Source organism: Dermochelys coriacea, chromosome 5, assembly GCF_009764565.3.
Source record: "Dermochelys coriacea isolate rDerCor1 chromosome 5, rDerCor1.pri.v4, whole genome shotgun sequence".
Taxonomy (NCBI): domain Eukaryota; kingdom Metazoa; phylum Chordata; order Testudines; family Dermochelyidae; genus Dermochelys; species Dermochelys coriacea.
The window spans coordinates 73,674,470-73,692,949 of NC_050072.1; the positions used below are offsets into that span (position 1 = coordinate 73,674,470).

The window sequence follows — 18,480 nt, forward strand, 5'->3', positions numbered from 1 at the left end:
CCACTGAAGCCAGTTACTAGCTAGGCACAGCTATTGAACACATAGAAGGACCATAATGCAAAACAATTTTAGGTAACAGTTTTGGATTGGAGGATACAGTAATACAGTAACTGTGCGGTTACGTCTCCTGCGCTGTTCAGCACTGCAGGGTTACTCCTCACTCCCTGTAGGCAACTGTGATAAATGCAAAAACTCAGGTGTATGAGCTTGCTGTATGACTCCCATTTCCTTAGCTTTGTGTCCATTTCATGGGTGGATTCCTCTTTCAACACTCTTACATTGCTTGTCTGGAGAGCACTGTTGCTTCAAAAAGGACGTTTTTTTTTTCTGGCTGGTCCAATAAGCCCACCTACTAGAGAGCCAACTGAACAGAGTATCTGTTTAAATTCTTACAGGCTCTTCATTTTATGCAGAGCAGCAGGAGGAATGTTGTGCCTTTTCTGGTGCAGAGCTAAATTTCCCACCAGAGACATATGTCTGCAAAGCGGACCTTCTCTCTGCCTCAGTGGATCCCAAGGGAAATGAGCAAGAAAATGTGGCAGCTACCTTCTCTCAGCACCAGGCAAGTATAGCAGGACATTTTTGTGACAACTACAGCACTAAAGAACACACTTCACTCCCAGTCCAGCTAGACCAAAGCTGCCAAGAGATTTCCAGCTGAGCCACTGAGCATAAAGTTGCTTCTATTCCTCATAGCCCCCACCACAAGCATGGATAGATGTAAACAATAGGTGGTAGGCCTAGACTAAGCAATTGCCTGGTTCATTACCAACATTTAAATGCAATTCTGTCACCCTGCCAAAGGCAGAATCAAAAGGAAATGCCATAGGAGTTCATTCAGTGAAATCTAGAATTTCTTCAAGTCCAAGTGCAAGATTCTAAAGCTCTGACTAAACACTGTCTTCAGTGCTGCATTCCTGGGCATTTTATCGTCTTAGATTTTTTTTCAAACTTTTTATTTAAGAGATGCCAGCACCATTCTTTGGCTATCACTAAAACTGAGCCCACATTACAACCCTAGCTCCAAACCCTCTGCGCTTTGTATATGTCCAGATCAAAACACTGCAGTTCTGGCCTTTCTTTGTGTTGTGCCTAAGCTGAAAACATGAATCTGAACACCTCTGTATTTGAAGAAAGCTTGGAAACTGAGCCAGACTTTACATCTCAGGCCTGTCTTTAGCTATTACTGCTGTTGCCTTGGTTCCTCTGGGTGACATTTGCCTTTTCCCCACTAGAGCTGCTGTTTTGCTTATTGTGCTCCACTGGGGAGCTGTTTATTAGTAGTAGTATTAATGTAGCATATAAGTGCCCTGGTCATGGACCAGGACTGCATTATGCTAAGTGCTATACAACAAGGCAGTCCTTGTCCCAAAAGAGCTTACCATTTAAGTATCAGACATAGATAAGATAGACAAGACAGACAAATGGGGGAGTACAAGGAAAAACTGAGACGACTGGTCAGCGTGTTAGGCAGTGGTCTCGGAACACAGCCTAACCATTGTCAGGTGTGTTTTTTTTTTGTAGGTATCACTACAAAGGAAGGTTTTAAGGAGGGATTTGAAGCAGGATAATGAGGTAGCTTTGCATATATTTACAGGGAGATCCTCTGAGTATGAAGGGCAGTATGACAGAAAGCATGTAGATGCTTGTTTGAAAATTTAACAGGCGGGTGATGGATGCTGGTTTCATGGCCCAGTCAGAGGCAGGAGTCAATGTTTTGATAGTGAGAGAAAATAGGTGTGGTGGGGATGGATGGTAAAAGCCCTTGAAATGTGAAGACAAGCAGCTTTTGTTTAATGCAATAGCAATGATGGAGGCAGTAGAGGGATAAAAAGAGAGGGGCAACATGGCCAAAGCGATGAGCTTGGAAAATGATCTTTGCAGCAGCATTCTGAATAGATATGAGTGGGGCAAAATTAAATTTGTCAAGACCAGCAAAAAGGATGTTGCAGTAGTAGAGACATGAGTAATGAGAGCCTGTATAAGTGTTTTAGTTCTGTGGATGGATAGGAAAGACTGTATCTTAGAGATGTTATCCAGAAAGACTCTGCAAGATTTAGATGTAGCCTGGATGTGAGCACCTAGAGAGAGGTCCAAATGGAAGATGACAGCCTGTACAATCTTTTTTTTTTTTTTTCCCGTGGGGAAGATTTCAATGCTTCACTTTTATGGTTATCTCAAAAAAAAATATGTTATTTTACCTCTCTTTGCTGGATTGGGAGGCTGTAGGCCTTTAAAGTTCCAGACTGGTGCCAGAAACTTCTATCCAGGTAGTCAGGTATGATTCTTCTCTCACTCATGCCCATTTTTCACTGTTGCAAGTCCATTTGCTTCAGGATAGCAATTTGATTCACATTGGTGTAAATGAGTAGAGAATTAGGCTCTCAATATTTTTAACAAATACCTAAACCCAAAAATGGGTCAAATGCATACACATATGTCTTCTAACAATGGGTCTTATTTTAGATTCGTGGTATTAAGCAAGATTCCTGGTAATTGATTTTGCAAGACATAGCATAGACCAACATTTGAACTAGAAATTGTTTGATTTTGAAGCTCATTCATGTTTGTTCTATTAGGGAGGACCGTGTCTATAATGAAGATATGAGGAATGCTCTTTTTTGTTTTGTAAATATAACTGAAACATCATCCTACAGTACAGGTAAAATGTAGATCAATGGTCAAGGAAAATGTCCGCTTGTGAATGATTGTCAGGCTTTTGCTTCAGAAATGAGCCACTCTCTAATGTGTGCTCCATTGACGTCATAGACTTTTGAGAAATGATAGCTCTCGCATCTGCAGGCATCATGCAGTCAGGTCCATTCCAACATTTGTCACTCTGCATGAGTGAAGGTCTGAGAATTTGTCATTCATTGGTATTCATAGAGTTCACTTAATGATGTAAACATGTTGTTATACATCACGCTGGCTATAGTGTACATTTACTATAAAATTCAAACTCTCCCATTTTCTGACCATGAAAAATAGGTATTGACCAGAACATCGGAAAACTCCTGGTCCCATTAAAGTCAATGGGAGATTGACCATTGACTTCAATGAAATGGGGTGAAATCTGCACTTGTGTCAGTAGATAGGCCAAACAGATCTGTTAACACTTTTGGACAATAGAAGAATCTAGGCAGGTCATCATTTTACTGTGTAGTTTGCTAGAAACCCCTCTAATGCATAATTTTCAGTGCTCCTGAAAAACAAATATCATGCTTCTAATTCTGCTTTTAGCAACGGCTATCCACTTTCATTAAATAAAATAGATGTGTTACGTACAATTTTGCCCTGCAACTTCTGAGTTCCTAGAACACTTATGTGAAAATATTTAACTGCATATCTGCTCATAATTTATTCTATTCTATTTTGTGAATATTTATTATGAAATAAAATGGAAATAATTTACAGGGAAACCTGTATTAAGCAACCACTTGTCAAGAGGCTGAGAAAAAATAATTTCCTAAGGCAGGTGGACCTTTACTTAAGGTGTTTGTGAACTGTACTGGGAAGACTGAATAAAATCACATAATTAAATTTTATGTAATGGATACAAAATTATTTTATTATATATGTTATTGTTTAAAATACTTCAATCTACTTTACTTAAAATAGGGACTTACATGCTTTCATTTAAAATATACCATCACCCAGAATACCAGCACCGTATTAAATATAGTGTTTTAAGAATTTGTGGTGCTGTTAGAAAAATAATGCAGGAGATCTCATTTAAAAAATTAAAATGAGTTTTAATGGAATGTCAGTTATAAAAACTAGCACAAAAGCCACATTTTAAAAGGCTGTCTCTAAATTTGTGCCTATGATTTTGCAATTATTTAATGCTTATTTACATATGCAAATCAGGTATATTTCCACATGTGATGAGTATGTGAATTCTATTTGCACTGAACAAAGGAAGGGTTATGCACACTGTAAAACTATATACACAATTATAGGCTGTCTTGAAAAATTGGCACAGTTAGTTTATGAGCTCTGGATAGCTACAGGGGTGAAAGTAAGGCAGTATGGACCAGTACAGCATACCAGTAAAAGTGGCTGCCAGGACCAGCCCATACTGCTGACTTTAAAGTACTGCCGCATCACTGTTCCTTTTGCGCCCCCCATTGGCGGCCCTGCCATGTTCCTACCAGCAGGGCCGCCAATGGGGGGGGTGCAAAAGGGGCAGCGACGACCCAGCAGGGGCGCTGATGGGGGGTGTAAAAGCCCTGGGCCCTTTAAATCACCATTGGAGCCCTGGGTGGCGCAGACCAGGGAGCGCAGATGGACTGGCTGGGAGACGCTGACCCCCAGCGCCACCCCTTCTGCCCGAGGCTCTTCTCCTTCTGGGGGAGGAGAGGCCAGAGTGGCCCCCTACCAGTAAGAGCTCCATTTTACTTTCACCCCTGGATAGCTAGAATGGATTAGTAAATTCTGTTCTCTGTGTGATAAATTCCTCCTTTTCTGAAATGGCTACAAGTCATCATGTTGACATGTTTTACAAAGTCTTGGCAATTAATTAGCAGGCCTTGCTGCTCTCTAATTCTTGTAAAAAATAAAAACCTGGTTGGCAGATTCTGTTCTAAAGATAGATCAAGATGGCTGAAGACCATGATAGCATTCAGGAGTATATCCAAAAGTTACCTTTTAACTGTACTCACAGAATACTGCTTTTGTTCTGTATTTGTCCTTTCAAATTGGTCTGTGAATAATAACTGGAATTCCCAAGTGTTCTTAAAAACTTGATGTTTATCAACACAAAATATGCAATTTAAAATAAAATATAGTCTAACAGGCAGGAATGAGCCGAACCAAACAGTCTAAACTCCAGATAGAGTATATTACTGCTTTGAAATTCCAAAAGCTGTGTGCACTTCCCCGATTTGTTTTGTTTCTGATGAAATAAGATTCCTCTGAAGAGAGAGCAGGAGCTTGAAGCAGTGATTTAGTTTATTGTTGCCTTTGTCCTGCATAATGTTCAAAGTACAATAATTGAAATACATTTTTCAGTTTTTCAGTCTGTCATCTTAAAATAAGACTTTCTTGCAACTGGGAATTGTGCTTTTATCCAGCAGATATAATTCCAACAGAAAATATTGTTGGATATTTTTAGGCAGTGTTAATTATGGAAAAAATGGGGGAGGGTGTGATTATGCAACATTATGCCATCATTTAACATAACAGTACAGATTATCTATGCCTCTGCCTCTGTTTCCTGATCTTTAAAATGGGAATCCACATCTTAGTTCAAGTGGAAGGCCCTCTGGAAGTGCAAAGTATGATAATTCCATGTATTTATAATAATGATAAAATGTTAAAATCCCAATTTAAATTAATGTGCTATCTCTGTAAACTATTTATTATTAAAAGAATAAACATTTGTTTTCTTCCATGGAAGTGCAAAGAAGAAATCCAAAAGTAATATTCTACCTTTCCTCTTTTGAACAAAGGTAAAAAGTGTGCATTTTCATGCATACCATCATGATGTGATCTGTCATATTTCAGGTTACAGAGTAGCAGCCGTAAAAAAAAAAAAAAAAAAGATTTTGCACAACAAATTGTGACCAGCTCTACATGAAAGTATATATAAGTGACTAAAAACTAGATTTAAGGTAACTTTATCTTTAGACTTTAAAGAGAGCCTTAAAACAGCTTCTAGTTTTATTGTGCTAGATACTAATCCAATCTTACTTCCTTTTAGCAATTGCAGATACCATGACTATGAACGGGCCTTTCTGGATTCATTTGCGGATGTATTCTAAATTTTAAATGTTGTATCTGGCTGCTCTTGTTCAGACATTAGAAACTGAATTTGTTCTAAAATCCGTTTCTTTTTTCAACTCCTAGAGGAAAAAAGCATGACCTTAAAGTGATGCTCTTCAGTAAACAATTGATGATTTCATGACAGTTTACCAGTCTATGGTAACAGACTCTTTATATAACCCTGAACTAAAATAGCTGTACTATATTCATCACATTTATCAAGAATGGTGATTCATTTCATGCCTTTCATATTTCTTCAGTGAAGGAGAAACTTCTTAAAAAATGCTTTTGAAACGCACACAGTAGTAACTCCTTGGGGTTTGTTTTATTGTTGTTTTCAGGGTGCAGGGTGCACGGCGCTGGTGGTAGCTGTGGTTGCAAGGAAGTTAGAACTTACCAAAGCTGAAAAACATGTGCATAATTTCATGATGGATACCCAGCTAACTAAAAGAGTAAGTTATACCTGCAGATCTTTATATTCCCCATTGAAAAGGGAATGTTGTTTAATGTATTTCTGAGACGCATTGGGGAAAAAATATAATTTTCTTTCTTCTACTTCTCTATGGGCCTTCTTCTGCAAGGTGCTGGGTGCCTTCTGGGGAGTACTGAGCACCTGAACTTCCATTGACTTCAACGGAAGTTGCAGGTTCTCACTCCTAATGAGGATTTGGTGCAATGGCAGTAGATTTGAAGATTCTCTTACAGCGGGACATATTGAAACTAGACCAAAGCTGGAAGGTAACTGAGGTAACCAGCAAAGAACGGAATATTATTCTGAAAGACGAGTTTATTATGTATTAAACTAGACTGAGTTTTGTGCAGCATATGAGAGGAAAAAACTACAGCATATAGGTAGTTCTTGTAGTTCTATTAGATTATATGAATTTAAAAAGTGATATAGATTGAAATCCTGAAATCCAAACATACACAAGAAGAAAAACTGTTCTTTTGTAAAAGAATGAGATGCTTCCTTACATGTGAGAACATCTTGAAAAACAGGATTAAAAATATTCACAAATTATTTTTTGTCAAGTCTTTGCTATTGCTTCATTTACTGAACACATGGGGTTATTCAATCAGCCACTTGCAATAATATAGCAATCTCATACACCCATTAAAGATATTTCACAGATGGAAACTAAAATTCAATAAGAAAATGTTTTAATTAATTGACTTTAAAAATAACCATGTCAGAAAATATAAGCATCACAGCTACGAAGACAATGAAGGTTTACAATCCAGGAGGAATATGTTTATGTAAAGGGAACAAATAATGGAGTTTATCCTTTCTCATTTGATTAGTCTCATTCATTTCAGGGGGATTATTTATGTGAGAAAAGTCTGCTCAGTCAGACGCAAAAGCAGGAAAAACAACCTGGCAGATTAGGAAGAAGGTGGTGGTAGTCACATAGGTATTAAGAAACTGAACCATGCCAACCATGAATGTGAGTAACAGGGAGGTAAAACTCTCCCTCTCTCCTCCCCCCCCTCCCAATGTGGAACAAAGTGGGTGAGATAATATCTTTTATTGGACCAACTTCTGTTGGGGAGAGAGACAAGCTTTCACCAACAGAAGTTGGTCCAATAAAAGATATTACCTCATCTGCCTTGTCTCTGTAATATCTTTTAACGACAAATGAAAATCTAGGTAGTAAAATGGATTCATGCAAATTTGCTAGCTCTTGTGAATTTAGCATTTCACTCACCTCTCTTTAATCCCAGACTATCTGCCTTCTCTAGCTATCTATTCCTCCAAATAAATCTAAACATCAGCTCAGTGTAATATTTAAATTAGCCTCAAAGCATACTTGCGCAGTAACCTCAGCCACTCAGATAATACAAAGGAAAGCAAACAACCTTCCTGTTTCTGAATATTTGTTAGATCACAAAACACAAGAGGTGGATTTTGCCATAAATCACAAACTGATGGTGTCCAAAGCTAAGGGGAGAGCAAGGACTTCAGTGAGGTTCAGTGAGCCTGATTCTGCTTCTACTGACATCAGTGGCAAAGCTCCCAGTGACTACAATGGTACATGATTGGGACCGTTGTCTCTGGGCGCTCCTGCTAGTTGCAGGATCCAGTTGCAGCTCTGCATTGTTCCCTTGTGTATACTGTAATTTAGCTTGACTACAGCAATGGTGGATATGATAGAGGCATAGACAGAGAGGGATAAGGAGAGAGATAAGAGCTACAATAGAATACTCTATATTTACCTTAGGAAGTATCCTATCAATTAACATTAGTCATCAATACATTGAAATGCTTTGTCAATATTTGTATAAGTATTGTGAGTGCCACACTGGGGACATCAGAGGGTATAGGAGAACTGAAGGTCTCCTTACATTTTATATTGTGAATATCATTTTATAGAGACCCTCATTTTAGAAAAATACAAAACAGACATGAATCATATACCGTAAACATAGCTGTAAGGTTTTGACAATATGCTTATCTCGGAGAAAGTGGAGGGACAAAAATGGGAAAACCAGAACAAAGAAAAACAGAAACACTTATTTGAGCATCTCTTGAGTTTCCTGGAATTCTCTATCATGCTTCATAAATTAGCATGAAGATTTTAATGTTATGTTATTACCAGGAGTTTGTTGTTACTATTGTATGAATTGGCTTAAAAGCAGTTGCCTCCTTTTATCACTGAAGAAAACAGAAATGCAGCAAGTATGTCAGTTTCATTTAAAGCAAACAGAGGAAAAGACTGTTAAATCACTATTAGAAGTGAGAGGGAGAAATCCTACAAGAAGGAAGTGACGAGAAGACACAAACTTGTAATAGGGAAATCGATTTTTGGTCCTGTACAATCTATCCAGTTAAATACTGGGCATGTAATGTTTTAATGTCTGTTTCATATAATTTACACATACTGAGAACACCAAATGGGTCAAGTTCCTATCAGAAACAGATGTGATTCTCAGCCACAGAGGAAGCTGTTACAAATATCACTTTTAGAAGAAGCATAAATTTATTAGACAGGCCTCATTGTCTCTGGTCATGTCATCACATTTCCTACATCACTGCTGTAGCTTCATACAGCACCCCTACCCCACAGATAGCTAGGACCATGAGTACTTCTGAAAGATGGTGTACACCAGAGAAAATTCAAAGAGACATGAATGCTATTTTTGTGAGTCTGGTGTTTTCTTTTATTAAACAGGTGAAAAATGCAGCTGCCAATGTACTCAGGGAAACATGGTTAATTTATAAAAATACAAAGCTGGTTAAAAAGATAGACCATGCAAAAGTAAGGAAACATCAACGCAAATTCTTGCAAGCTATTCATCAGTAAGTACTATTTTGGTTTGGTTTTTCTGTCCAGACTTATCTATCCTTACCCCAGAACTTTGCTCTGGGTTCTGAATTTTCTCTTTCTCGTAGAATAAAGCAAAATAAGATTTTAGAGTAGTGTTTGTTCACAAAAGAAACTGGGCCAGGAGTGCATAGCTATGATCTGAATTTTTGTAAACATTTTCCTGGAATTCTCTATCATGCTTCATAAATTAGCATGAAGATTTTAATGTTATGTTATTACCAGGAGTTTGTTGTTACTATTGTATGAATTGGCTTAAAAGCAGTTGCCTCCTTTTATCACTGAAGAAAACAGAAATGCAGCAAGTATGTCAGTTTCATTTAAAGCAAATATTTTAATCATTTCGTGTCAGAATAATCTAATCACTTTAAAATAGAAGCTATTACTACAACAAATATTTAATGAAAAGATAATGGACCAGATTCTCTGACCCTTAAAGCTGTTCCAACAGCTCAAAGGCGACAAAAATGTAATTGTCTGTTCTCAGCTGGGAATTTCCTTGGTATGGGGGAGTCCTCAGTGGGTGTAGTTGGCATAGCTGACTCCTACACTACCCCCTGGCATCTGGGCAGGGAAGTAGCATGGCCAGAGCATGCTGTACTCTGGCAATCCCTAGATTGCCCCTTTGGAGTTTTTACCAGCATAATTTAGATCAGCCCCTAGCCTGTCCTGATCCCCATCAGGGGATAAAACCAGTCTGAGAATCAGGAGTGATAAAGACAGAGACTGGACAAGATTCTCTGCTGGGCCCAGTCGTAATAGTAAGCTTAATCATCATAATACAGCCCTTGAAACTCTGCTTCGTTCTAAATTTGGCCTAAAATTCACAATAAGTGTTTGTCATAAAGCAGATCCACAGCCAGGAGGATGGACCAAGACTCCTCCCAACTAGATTCCTCACATGAGTAACTTCTGGGCTTCAAAGTAAAGACATACAGTGCATGGGGACTACCGTTCCTCCAACCCACAGATAGAGCATGTTAGCATATAGTTTCGTGAGCTACATGGAATGAAAGGACTTCTGTTCCCCAAAAATGCAGATCCCAGGGGATTGCTAGGATGTCTGGCACCTTCACACCTGCTCTGGGACCTCCTGCTGACTCTTCCAGCTGCATGGCAACCCAGCTCATTGAAGCCTTTGGTACCTGCCATGAGTTGAGCTTCCACAACATAGTGAGGAAAAGTTAGCTCAGCCTCTGGTTGTACTGGTTTTTTAAATAAATTCTAAATGCAAGTTGATGTGGGCTTGTGCACATACCCACTTCCCCCCCCCCCCCGAACCCCCCAACCTTTGCCTACATGTGGTCCAAGCCACAGGAAGGGATGATGTTGGCTGGCTCACGTATATTCACTCTCACTGCTCAGGAGGTGGGAGGTCTGCAGGAGGAGATTTCTCTTCCTGTGTGGATATAGGGACTGGGAGCACAATCTGGCCATTAATTTTCTCATTTATAAATTGGGGATAATATTTGCTTCACTTCAGATTAGTTAATGTTTCTGCAGTGCATTGAAGGTTTTTAAGTACTGTATAAACACTGCATGTTGGTTCACTTTAGCAAAGTTGCAAATTTTAATGAAGAACTGTTGTAAACACTTATAATAGAAATACTTGTATGTAAAAAGTCCACAAAAGATTAGGATTTGGTAGGCTAAGATTGTGTTCTGACGTGTATTTACTCGGCTTTGTCATCCTGTGCACCATGGATGGATGGTGGGGCCGTGGGGCCTGCGCGCACATTTTACATCTGTCCTTTGACCACATAAGATATTCCTTCATTTTAACCTTGCCATGCATTTTGTATGTGTATATGCAAAAATGAATTTAAAATAAAAAGCCTGTCTGGCTCAATCTGCAGCTTTACACACTATTCAGACCCCCAAAAAGGTGCACAAGGGTGCAGATATTTGTTCTGCATCTGCCTTAACTATTCAGCAGTCAGTTCAGTTGGGCTGCAGTGGTCATTTTTTCTAGTTATGCCAGTCCAGGGCTCTGAGAGCTCATGCCGGTGAGTTTCCCTTTGCCCTGCAGCACTTTGCTTCTGATTCAGAAGGATACTTTGCATAATATATTGTATTTTAGCAAAAGATTGGAGAGCCTCTTCTGTGCATACAATGATAACCTGTTAGGAGTACAGCTCCAGAATTGTGCTTTTTATTTTTTTATTTTTTTTTAGTTAGAGTACCTGGGCACAATGAAATTTTTTGGTTTTTGGTTTACTTCTCTTTTGATTCCTAGCAATATGTCCCTTGTCCATCTTTATTCTGGGTTAGTTTTTAATTTTTTAAAACACATTATTCTCTTGTTCTACCACAAATTATTGGACTGGTTTCATGAATCTGTCATACAAGAGGTCAGAGTAAATGATCCTTTCTGACCCTTAAAAACTACAAAATCCATGAAATTATTGTTTCTGGCTCTGCCTTCAGCAACTCGTAATCCTTTTTCCTCATGTAAATTAAATGGGGTGTGGGGAGAATCACAGGAACCACTAGACATAATTAATAAATGGTATATTCTATACGGATAAGGAAGATCCATGGGTCACAGGCTGGCATAAAGAAATATGGGAAAGAAATGGAAGGCTTAATGATGTATAACACTATTGCAAATCCCATCATTATTGTGCAAACAAATCAGGCTTAACCCATGGCTGTTGCTGATCCATAGAAGCCAATGGTGAAACCATGGGACCGGCTGAATTGAACCGACTGTATACCTATGAACACCACCCCCTGTGTTGGTTTGTTCTAGTATATTTTACAGATTGTTTTCTTTTGTTTTGTCTTTTTATTTCAACAAAATGAAAATAGAGCTCGGAAGTAAGTTGTATGAGCTGTTCCTTTCAAATTTGCAGAATTTACCACTGTCTGCATGCAACAAATGGATTCTTTATTTGTGAATTTAATGGTCTGATTGCTGCTGTGAAAATGTGATCCAAAATCATGATCTTTGCTGTGATAAGTGAAGTTCATAAGGAAGGAATTGGAATATCCATATTTTAAGAAAAAAATAAAATCTGCCAACTTCCTTTTAATCTGGCTGTTGCAGCTAAAGAATGATCTTTAAGTAATAGCTGTACCTTTGCAGCCCCTGCGCCAAATTTTGTCAGCTGGTATTTCTGCTGTTCCATTATCCATGGAATTACATGGGCTTTAAGTCAGCACAAAGATTAGTCCAGTGTGCTAAAGTGTAACGAATTGGCAATTGGGTTGTGTACGATATATAGTGTCTTCAGAAGCTAGAAAATAAAATGTATATGTACCTTTTCAATTGTTTGAATAAATTCACAACAAAATACTAAGGGTATAATTCTACAGTCAAATCTGTAGATACTTTTCAGAGATAAGCATCTTCAATGAGTCTGTTCTGGGCTGTAATGTTTAACTCATGTTCTTCAGGAGTTTTCCATATTCCAAAAGTGCTTAGCTACAGCTCTGTGCACCAACAATGTTTCAGAAGATGAAGCTCCATCAGGTGATGAAGCTTTGGGTTTGCCCAAAAAAGGGAAGCTAGCCAGCACACTGACTGAATGTCAGCAGCACACTGCTGCTCCTACCTCAGCAACAGAAATTAATACACACCTTCAGTGGGATATTTTACTCTTCACAGCTTTCTTTTAAGCATGAAGTTGGAAGTCAATATGTTTCTACAAATGAATTGCTTAATGTAAAGATCCAAACACAAACTTCATTTGATAGCTTCTTGTGGATTTTGGAAAATTCCTGAAGTATTTTGGTTACATAAAAATTCTGACTTGAGACACAGAATAAACCTTCCAGCTCCTATATGTTTCATGGCAACTGGAGTCACTTTCCTGAGTTCATTCTGTTGAAATTTCCAAAAAATAAGAACTGCCACTGAACAGGAATCTATTCCCTAATTATGCATACATGTCTAACATGCTAGTTACAGTGCATGATATTTCTCCATTTGTATCATGTGGTGTGACTTTTTTTTTGAAAATAGTGTTTTTTAAGAATATCCATTGGACCTCTTGATGTGGTTAGGAGCCCAATTTCTGCTTGTCAGCTAAAATGAAACACCTTAGCAAACAATTCACACTTAAATGGTTAAATTCTCATAAACCTATTGCAAATGAGTACATCTGCAAACCACTCTCATATCTTGATCTGGAAACCTGAGTTTGTGACAGGGAAGAAAGTGGAAAAGTTTTGTAGCCTTGATCATATGGAGAGATCTGCTCAACAGTGGAATTAATTACAAAAATCTCACTGACAGTAGAATTTTGCCCTTAGAGTTTTGATTCTCTACCTGTAAAACTGAAATTGTCCTGGCTTTAGGCCTAATTCTCCTTTCACTTATGCTGGCGTAACCCAGGAGCATTGAAGTCAGTGGCATTAAACCAGGGTAAAACCAGTATAAGTGAGAAGAGATTCAAGCCCCTACCTTTTTTAATGCAAGAAATCAGAAGTTAGAGGTGTTTTAACTCTTTTATATACTGAAATTTATATTTGTGATACAAAACTAATCTTGTATTTTGAGTAAAATGTTATAAAATGACCCATTCTGTCACACACAAAAAACATTTGTCAGTTGGTGTGTTTGATCAGGTTACCATTTGCAATAAAGCTTGGTAATATAATTAACGTTATCAAATGATTGAGGGTTTTTTCCTTCTCACTGTTTTTGAGTTCACAAAATAGTTGATTAAAATTGTCCATTTGTATAGGCCTTGTTGGAAATGCAGGCCTTTAACAAAGCATACTGATTTTTTTTCCTAATACTATTTGAGAAACTGAAAGCTTGCATTCCCCTTCTCAATATATGTGCATAACTGTAATTTAACTTAATGCAATTACTCAAGCATCCAGAGGAAAAAATACAGGAGTTTTTACAATGCTGTAGTTTAAGCAGTGCATTTTCTTGCTGACATATTAACAGCACAATGTTTGATATATATTTTGAAATTTAATGGTATTTAGAGGTAAGTTGAAAGTTAAATTCAGTAGGACAATAAAATTAATATAGTGACAAGTATTTTGGTTATTTAGCTGCTGGTCAGATAAAAGTTTGTTTAAAATTAAAAAGAAACTCACTTATCACTGTATTTTCATCAGGTTCAAACACCTTCTAACCCAATCCATTTCAGACTGAACAGGGCTAATACCTGTATCTAGTCATGTAGGTATAGGAAGATTCTTGACTGTTATAACATTATTGATGAAATCTGACTTGTTTTGTTTCTCTTCCTATATCTACTTGTCATGATACTGAGGCTTTAAGGAATGTTTTGGCTTTCTTTCATACAATATGAGTAAATCTTTACCTCCCTTTTTTGAATTCAACTTTAACCATGATAAATAATAGTCTTGAGGACATCACATTTTCTTGCTCTTTCTTTTTTGCGGTGTTGAGGAAGCATGCTTCTCATTGTACCAGACACATAACCCCAGGTCTGAATTTATATGAAGTACTCAAGGCATTGTCCATGCAGTTATTTGGTCTTGTAAGTTATATGCATGCTATTTAGAAGACCTAATATGGAAAAAAACATATCTGACCTCAAATTCCACCTTTTTAGATTACGAAGTGTAAAAATGGAGCAAAGGAAACTGAACGATCAAGCAAACACTTTGGTGGACCTGGCAAAGGTTAGTAGGCAATTCACATTTCATTTGTTTTTATAAATTAACATTTATCTTCTCAAAATGAATAGTTCAGAATAAAAAGCTCATCTCTTCACTGTAGTTCACAGGTATAAATACACACTCTTCCTTAGTCAGTCATTATAGGAAAATAGGCCAATTGTCTTGTCTTCTGTGGTAAATTATGTTAAAGCCAGTATCATTCTGTCTGAAATGCAAATACTTGATACTTCAGAAAAAAGGCAAAGTCCTTGTATAATGCATATAACAAGGAGGCTGATCTGATGTTTAGTATCTTTCAGGAATGGGCCATGTTTGTGTCTTGCTATATATGTGAAAGAGTAAATTCTTCCCTATATTTACATATTATGTGAGAGGGAGCATAGCCTACTGGTTACTGTGCGGGACTGGAACTCAGAAGTTCTGGGTTCATGTCCAGCACTGCTACTGTGACCTTGGGCAAGTTACATTACATCTGTGTTTCTAGTCCATATCTGTAAAATAGGGATAATACTTACCTACTTTGCTAGTGTGTTATGAAGCTTGATTAATTAAACTTCTTAAAACCCTTTGAGATCTTCAGATGAAAGGTGTCATTCAAGTGCAAAGTACTATTATATCATGTGTTTTCTGTAGAGAATAATAATCAGATTTATAGGATTGAGGCCAAAATGTACAAGGTTTCACATCTGCATATGTGTATATAGCAGCTGCTCAAACTGAACTTCATATGTCGCTAAGCGAGAAGTGTATATATTTTAAATAAATATCTCAGACATCTATCCCAGATGCTTTGAATCCACATTTGTTCAGTGCTTGCCTTTATGAACAGCTTGAATCCTTCAGTATGCATCCCACTTGGGCAAAATTCCCCAACTTGCCTAAACTAAAAATAAAAGAAAAGGAGTACTTGTGGCATCTTAGAGACTAGCAAATTTATTTGAGCATAAGCTTTCGTGAGCTACAGCTCACTTCATCGGATGCATCCGATGAAGTGAGCTGTAGCTCACGAAAGCTTATGCTCAGATAAATTTGTTAGTCTCTAAGGTGCCACAAGTACTCCTTTTCTTTTTGCGAATACAGACTAACACGGCTGCTACTCTAAAAATAAAAGGGTACCCAGCTAACTACTGTGGATGCAATTCAAGCACTTCCTATTTATGTCAACTAATAAAGACAACAGATCTGCCCATGAGATGCATATATAGTAGCTTGCCCTCAAGAATCATGCCAACACCCTTGAAACACCATGCATTGAAAAAAGAATATGGATGTTGGGCTGATTCGTCACTGCCTTGCACCTTACGCAGTCATTCAGTTAATTGTTCATTCCCTTTCTGTGTACTGTAAACTTAACTACACTTCAGTAAATTTGCCTACAAGGTAAAAAAGGATCTGGTTATTTCACATCAGTTTAATTGTTTAAACCCAAGTCTTAATTGAACTATCCCTCTGTAGACATAGATAAACCACCTTAACTCTTATCTCTGTTTTAGACACTGCATTCCAGTCTCATAAGAAAAATACAGTACAGTAATCAAAATAACAGAAAATTATTAATGAACAAGAATATTGTTTCGTAAAGAGATTTAGCAATACAACCATGCAAATATGAATGTACTTTTACATTCTAATCCCTTCTGCTTACTCATAAAGCTAGTGAACTCTGAAAAATAAATTAAATTCTATTTCATCATTTAAGGATCATTGATGCAACAAGTCCCAGTGTAGACTCTTCATTTGTAGCAGTGAAAATGAAGTATAAAAATTGTAAAAAAGAAAAGGAATACTTGTGGCACCTTAGAGACTAACAAATTTATTTGAGCATAAGCTTTCGTGAGCTACAGCTCACTTCATCGGATGCATCCTTTTCTTTTTTGCAAATACAGACTAACACAGCTGCTATTCTGAAACCTATAAAAATTGTATGCTTCATATTTATGATAGAGCATGTGGTTATTTTCAAAGCACTTTGTGTTACTAAATCACTTGTATTATCACTTACATTATCACTTACATTTTTGTTTTCTAGGGGGAGGGATGGTTGTACCTTAAAAGTATAGTTTCTCCTTGGTCGGCATCAGGAGCTCCATTAACACTAATGAGAGCTCCATATGCTGATCAAGGGGAGAACATACTGCTTAGAAGTATGAAGATCCATTTAACGCAAATATAGAGAAGAATAAAAATTCCAGAATTTATTCCAGATATAGTAGAATCTTTGGACTTCCTCCACTTGTTGAATAAATCCAGTATTAAGGTAGCACATTTCTAAATCTCTATACTTCTGAAAGGTTTTCTGTTTTACCCAGTTCATCAACAGTTTGAAATTAAAACAGCTTAATTAAGGAATTAATGTTAACGTCTTCTCATTGAATGTTGCACTAAGTGGGGATTTGTACTGAAGCCCTGAGTAAAATTACTTCATGAGACAGGTGCTTGTTGTAGTATCATCAGTCCTCCACTTTATTCAACATGCTAACTTTTTCTTTCAGTACCAACTTTAAAGGGCTGGGGAAAAATATAAAAACAAAACCCTTTCAGAAACCCTACTGGAATAACACTTCATACTGAATTGTTTGCAAACCAGATATAAAGCTCTGCTTGCATCCTCTCCTTTCAGACTCAAAACATCATGTATGACCTGATTTCTGACTTAAATGAAAGAAGTGAAGATTTTGAGAAGAGGATTGTTACTCTGGAAACTAAATTGGAAACTTTAATTGGTAGCATTCAAGCTCTCCCAGGACTGATTAGCCAGACAATCAGCCAACAACAGAGGGATTTTCTTGAAGCTCAGATACAAAATTATGACAAGCATGTTGCCTACAGTGCTGAGAGATTACGATCTTTGTCGAGACGGAGATCCTCCTCCACAGCACCACCAACTTCGTCAGAGAGTAGCTAGAAGAGAATACGTTAACCACAAAATAAAGACTTTTTGCCATCATATGGTCGATATTTTAGCTTTTATTGTAAAGCCCTATGGTTCTAATCAGTGTTATCTTGGTTCTGATGTCAGAATCCTGGAAACCTGAACACAAAGTTTTAGGCCAAAATGAGTGAAAACTTTTTTTTTCCTGTCAATGCACCTATTATTGCTATATAGATTATTCCTCCTGTAATTTCACTAACTTTTTATTCATGCACTTAAAACAAACTTTACTATTACAGTATATAATATAATAAAAAGGTTAATTTCTGCACATACCTGCTTGGTCACTTTGGCTTGAACATTCTTAAAGATTTATTAAGCATTATTTTAAGGCCAAATACAGAAGATGATTCTAACTAAAGAAAGACAAAGTTTAAGCTTAATTAGCCTTCAGAGGTGAACATTGATTTTCTAAACTCAGCCCACAGGGGAGGAAAAAAACAATTGCTGGATGGACATTAAAACAGTTTGTGTATGCATAGTCACTTGAGAGGGACAATGTTAACTTGAATTTTTTAAAAGTGATTATTTCCTAAAAAAAAAAAAAAAAACAGTTTCTGCTATACCCTTTATAAAATGTTCCATGATTTTTTTTAGTAGTATTTTTATGGGTGGGGGGGGGGGGGGGGTTCTGCTCACCTATTTATGTTTATAAAGGCCTTTTTCAGTAGTGGGAAGCTGACTATTTAACTTCCTATACAGTGAAATTGACTATTCATAAAATGCTGCAAATGCACAAAGCACAGTAAAAACACAGAGGGGAAATAATTCCTCCTAATTCATGCAGTTATAATCAGTTTAGGAGTGACTTGTAACTATAGCAGATACAATATTTCCAGACAGATATGATTT

At 37.3% G+C, this 18,480-nt stretch overlaps 1 protein-coding gene across 2 annotated transcripts in view; it reads left to right on the top strand.

Annotated features, from left to right (window-relative positions):
• The window catches only part of KCNN2 (potassium calcium-activated channel subfamily N member 2), a 105,503-nt gene extending 87,604 nt beyond the window's left edge, over positions 1-17,899 (top strand). Inside the window, exons 6-10 of one of the 2 annotated variants that reach the window (XM_043514971.1) lie at positions 6,105-6,215; positions 8,934-9,061; positions 11,898-11,906; positions 14,630-14,699; positions 17,317-17,899. In XM_043514971.1, coding sequence (XP_043370906.1) covers positions 6,105-6,215; positions 8,934-9,061; positions 11,898-11,906; positions 14,630-14,699; positions 17,317-17,601 — 603 coding nt within the window. In that variant the 3' untranslated portion in view covers positions 17,602-17,899. The remainder of the gene's footprint in view (positions 1-6,104; positions 6,216-8,933; positions 9,062-11,897; positions 11,907-14,629; positions 14,700-17,316) is intronic. The other variant, XM_038403315.2, reaches the window with a different exon arrangement.
• The last annotated feature ends 581 nt before the right edge of the window (positions 17,900-18,480 follow it).